Genomic DNA, 5,350 nt, shown 5'->3' with positions numbered 1-5,350 from the left:
CGGGGGTGCTTGTCCAGGGGGTGCTCATTTGGGGTTGTTCAATAGGGGTGACCATCCCGGGGTCCTTATCTGGGGGTGCTCATCCAGGGGTGCCATCCTGGGGTGCTTATTTGGGGGTGCCCATCCAGGGGCCCTTATCTGGGGGTGCCCATCCAGGGGTGCCATCCTGGGATGCTTATTTGGGGGTTCTCATCCAAGGGTGTTCTTCTGGTGGTGACCATCTCGGGGTGCCCATCCAGAGGTGCTCATCTGGGGGTGCTCATCTGGGGCTGTTCAGTTGGGGGTGCCCATCTGGGTGTGCTCATCCAGAGGGGGTGCTCATCTGGGGGGTGCTCATCCAAGGTGTTCTTCTGGGGGTGCCCATCTGGGGGTGCCCACCCAGGGGTGCCCATCTTCAGGTGCTCATGCAGAGGTGCTGGTCTGGGGGGTGCTCATCTCAGGGGTGCATTTTTAAGGGTGCCCGTCTGGAGGCACCCATCTGGAGGGGCCCATCCAGGGGAGCTCAACCAGAGGTGCTCATCTGGGGGTGCTCGTCTTGGGGTGCCCATCTGGAGGCACCCATCTGGACATACCCATCTGGAGGTACCCACCCACAGAAGCCCACCCTGGGGTGCTCTTCCAAGGGAGCTCACCCTGGCGACACCCACCCTGGGGAGAGAGCCCACCCTGGGGACCCCACCCACGTCCCCACCCCAGGCTGCTCACCCACAAACACCCACCCAGGGATGCTCAGGGACCACGGGAGCCCCCCGGGGAGCACCCACCCGGGGGGCGCCGGGGGTTGCCGTCGGGGTCCCGGGGGAGGGGGGCAGCGGGAGGAGCCGGGCTCGGTCACCTCCCCCCGAAGGAGGAGCCACCGGGGGGAGCCGCGGCCGTGCAGGAGCCGCCGGCGGCGGGGAGCGCTTCAAAACCGCCCGACAGCGGAGCTGTGCCCGCTCCCGGTGCCGCTCCCGGTGCCGCTCCCGGTGCCGCTCCCGGTGCCGCCCCCGGTGCCGCCGCCCGCCCCCCCGGGGCCGCCGCCACCATGCGCCCGGGCAAGTGACAGCGGGGACTCGCTGCGGTGCCCAGGTAAGGGCGGACCGGGACCCCCCCGGGGGACACACGGAGGACCCCGACGGCCCCTCCGACGGGGCTCCCCGCCCGGCTCCGTGCCTCCCCCCCCCCCCAAAAGCCCTGTGACGGTGTGGGGGTCGCAAGGGTACGGGGCACCGGGAGCCACCCCCGGGGGGGTCGGTGCCGGGCGCCAGCCCCAGGGGAGCAAGCGGGGGGCGCACGGCCCCCAGCCCCAACCGGTGTCCTTCTCCCCCACCCCCCCCGGTCCCTCTGGTCGAGGCTCGCCGTGGCCGTCGGGGTGGGATCGGGCCCCCCATGCCCCCGGTGGCACCGGGACCGGTCCACCCCCCCCAACTTTTCCCCCATGCACGTCGGGGCCGGGCTGTGGATCAGAATGGAGGTGGGGGGAGATGGGGGAGATGCCCCAGCTTTTGTTTCTCGAGTCCTGGGGGGGGGGAGCCCGAGGGGGGAGGCCGGGGGGGGGGGTCCCAGTGATTTTTCCCAGCGAATCCTGCCCGGGGCCAGGAGCCCAGCGGGGAGGGAGCCTCCGCAGCTGAGGCCAAGGGAGCTTCTGGCTCCCCCCCAGCCTGGACCCAAAAACTCTTCCCCTTCTCTCCTGCAGCCCCGCATCCCGGGAACGGGCTGGATTTGGTGGCTACCAGCACCCCCCGGCTTCCTCCCACTTTTCCAGGGGTGTGTGGGTGCTGCAGGGATGCCCTTGGGCAGTTTTATTCCCTCCCCAAAAAATCCATCGCATCCCTTCTTCTCTGCACCTGTTTGGCTGATGGTTGCACTGGGACTGGGACCAGGAGTGGGACCGGGCTGGAGAAGCTCCTGGGTCCAGGACTCAAAGGCACCAGTGTCCCATGGCCATACTGGGGCTGAAGGAGCAGCTGGAGGGTTTTTAATCTCCCTGGCAGCCAGAGCCCACCGGGTCCACGTACAGCTGGGCCACATCCTGCTGCGTTCCCAGGCAGGACACGGTGCAGAGGTCTCAGGTAAATCTTAATTTTCATGGTCCTCCTGCGGCTGCCTTGTCCCTCCTGCCCACCTCTGTGCTGAATTCCCATTTTGTGCCCGGCTCTCGTGCCAGCATCTCCCCCGGATCCGGCTCCCAGCCCTTTCTTCTGCTTCGGGTGGTCCTGTTTGGGGTCAGGGTCTTCAGCCCTGCAGTCGGTCTCTGTCCCGAACCTGCCGTGCTCCTCTTGGGGATCAATCTGCTGGAAGGAAACCACCAAAGGGTGGAAGCCGAGTTCCTGGTCCTGCAGGAAAGGAAAAGGAATTGATCCTACTTGTTTTGGGATGGGAGCCCGGTGCCCCGTGACACAAAGGGAGAACCGGGAGAGCTCAGGAGAGCCGAGCCATGGCAAACCGAGAATTAAGTTTTTAGCTTTCTCCCAATGGGTTCCTGGTGGTTCGTTCAGACAGTGTGGGGTGGAGATGTCCAAAAGGAAAGGTATCCGAACAAAACAGGCTGGAAAAGCTTCCCACTCGCAGTGGGTTCCCAGCTCTCCTCATCTTCCTTGGAAAACTGGGAAGTTACTTCGTCAGCCAATTCCCTTTTTGTCTACCTTTCCCCCATTTTTTTTAAAAAATTATTTATTAAATCTATAGTCTGGAGAAAAAGCGAGAGCAAAATCCCTGCAAGCTCAAACTGGAAATCATTTCCAAAGGGGCAACCTCCTGACACCCTCCCAGGGGAATACTGCCCTGCAAAGTGCCGGGAAGGGGGGAACCAGCTGGTCCTGCCTCTCGCACAAAGCCCCAAACCCGGCAATTTTTCACCAATAGCACCCGACTGGGCGGGAATTGTGGTGCAGAGGATGAGCGAGGGATGGGTGCTGACGGCAGGGGTGCAGGGCCAGGTCTCCGAGGGTGGAGGGAAAGCAACCCTCGGGCTCACAGCCCCAGAACCGTGGGCTGGGGGGGGTGTCCGAGCAGACCTGCAGCCCTTTCTGGTGCGAAGCGGGTGCAGCCCTTGCTCAGCTGTGGTCCGCCCAGGGTGCTGGTAGAGGATATTTGGACCCTGCTCCCTCCCGGCTCGGCCAGCCCCATCAATTCATCCCAAAGATGTTCCTTCACCGCCTTTGCTCGCCAGATCTCAGAGCATCTGACCGCCTCCGATTGCTTTACCCGAGAGTTAATTGGGGCCACACGGTCCTCCCGGGATGCGGTGGCTGGGCAGAGCAATTAACACCCTAATCCAGCCCCCGAGCCCCATCACGCATATTAAAAGTGGGATTTTCCACGTGGGGTGGGCAGGGGCGGTGGAGCCGGGGCTCGGACAGCACACTTTCAGCAAAGCTGCTTAGATGCTAAGCTTTATTAAATGAGGCGGGCACGGTGACAGGATCTGGGGGGGCTGATTAACATGAAACCCCGGCTGCTTTGTGCGGCGGGACTGCGCTCGTTATGGCAGAGGGAAATGAAGGTGCAGGCAAATGTGCTCAGGTTAGGGCAGGAGAAGCTCCAGGGACGGCTCAGCAGGGGGACCTTGACTTTTTCAGGCTTCCTTTTGCAGCCCACAAAGTGGAATCAGGGTTGAAGCCATGAGAATGGGGCTGGACCAGGGGGAGATCAGGCTCCAAGTCAAACTCATGGGTGGGAATAACCCCAAAGTAAATTACTGGAAGTCCCCAGGAAAAAGTTCCAGTGGCTCCTGACTCAACGTGTCGGCTACGGGACTGAGAGCTGATTACAGCCCCATAAAGATTGTCTGAAACCACGCCTTTTAGTAGAAAAACCATAACTGTGGTGCCTTGTGCTGGATGCCATACATTACAGTGATGGGCATGTAACAAAAATCACTAGAAATTTCTGTAGGGATAGACAGACAGATTCCATAGGCACCACTGGAGGACAGAAAGCAGTCGATGTCTCTGGAAGATGATTTTGTGCTCGGTTCCTAATGCACCGAGCGAGTCTTCTGCTGGGATTCATTAACTTCTCCTTGTCCCCTTCTTGCAGAGGCCAGGGATGACGAAGACGTACGCCAAGCCCAAGGAGATGGCGGAGCTCCTGAGCACCCAAGCCTGGATGGACGAAACGCTGAGCTCCAAAGGCGAGCTGAAGGAAGAGGACGGCAGGCAAGGTCCCTTCGGGTTGGTGCCTGGCTTGAACGAAGAGCACGACAGCATCGAGGAAGAAGAGGAGGAAGAGGATGACGGGGAAAAGCCGAAGAGAAGAGGACCAAAGAAGAAGAAGATGACCAAGGCGAGGCTGGAGCGATTCAGGGCCCGGCGGGTGAAGGCCAATGCCCGCGAGCGCACGCGGATGCACGGCCTGAACGATGCTCTGGACAACCTGAGGAGGGTGATGCCCTGCTACTCCAAGACGCAGAAATTGTCCAAGATCGAGACCCTGAGGCTTGCGAGGAATTACATCTGGGCTCTGTCTGAGGTGCTCGAAACGGGGCAGACTCCTGAAGGCAAGAGCTTTGTGGAGATGCTCTGCAAGGGCTTGTCGCAGCCCACCAGCAACCTGGTGGCTGGCTGCCTGCAGCTGGGGCCGCAGACCCTGTTCCTGGAGAAGCACGAAGAAAAGTCCCCGGTGTGCGACTCGGCCATTTCCAGCCACTCCTTCAGCTACCAGTCCCCGGGGCTCCCCAGCCCGCCCTACGGGTCGATGGAAACCCACCTGCTGCATCTGAAGCCTCCGACCTTCAAGAGCCTGGTGGATGCGTCCTTCGGAGCCCACCCCAATGACTGCACCACTCCCCCCTACGAGGGGCCCCTGACGCCGCCCCTGAGCATCAGCGGGAACTTCTCCCTGAAGCAAGACGGGTCCCCAGACCTGGATAAATCCTACACCTTCATGGCCCACTACCCCTCGGTCGGCCTGGCGGGCGCACACGGACACGGAGCACACTTCCAAAGCGCGGTGCCCCGCTACGAGATCCCCATAGACATGAGCTACGAGTCCTACCCGCACCACGTGGCCGGGCCCCAGCTCAATGCCATCTTCAACGAGTAGCAAAGCAGGGTCAGACCCGAACTCTGGAGACAGGGAGAAGTTCGGCCGAGCTGCGGAGCTGTTTCTAGAAGGGACACAGCCTGAGCAAGGGAATCGCTGCTCCGGGGCGGCGCGAGACCTCTGAGCATCTCTGCAGGACGTCACTGCGCGAGGTGCAGCTGGCTCTCCTGTCCTCCCCCAGCCCGTGCCACCTCGCTGAGTTTCAGAGCTGCCCCCAGAACCCTTCCTGAGAGCTGAACCCGGATTGCAGACCCCCGTATCTGCGTGAAACGCCCGCAACACCTTCTCCAGGTGTGGTGGGAAAGGAGTTTCGGTGCAGGACCAG

The 5,350-nt window shown here is 61.9% G+C and overlaps 1 protein-coding gene across 1 annotated transcript; it reads left to right on the top strand.

Moving 5' to 3' along the window:
- The first annotated feature begins 880 nt into the window (after window positions 1–880).
- NEUROD4 (neuronal differentiation 4) lies at window positions 881–5,025 on the top strand. The gene is made up of 2 exons (XM_048052866.2): window positions 881–1,068; window positions 4,021–5,025. The coding sequence occupies exon 2, from the start codon at window positions 4,030–4,032 to the stop codon at window positions 5,023–5,025; it is 996 nt and encodes a 331-aa protein (XP_047908823.1). The 5' UTR covers window positions 881–1,068; window positions 4,021–4,029.
- The last annotated feature ends 325 nt before the right edge of the window (window positions 5,026–5,350 follow it).

Source organism: Anser cygnoides, chromosome 32 (genome assembly GCF_040182565.1).
Source record: "Anser cygnoides isolate HZ-2024a breed goose chromosome 32, Taihu_goose_T2T_genome, whole genome shotgun sequence".
Classification (NCBI taxonomy): Eukaryota; Metazoa; Chordata; class Aves; order Anseriformes; family Anatidae; genus Anser; species Anser cygnoides.
The sequence above is the reverse complement of the archived record's forward strand: the minus strand, read 5'-3'. Positions and strand labels throughout refer to the sequence as shown.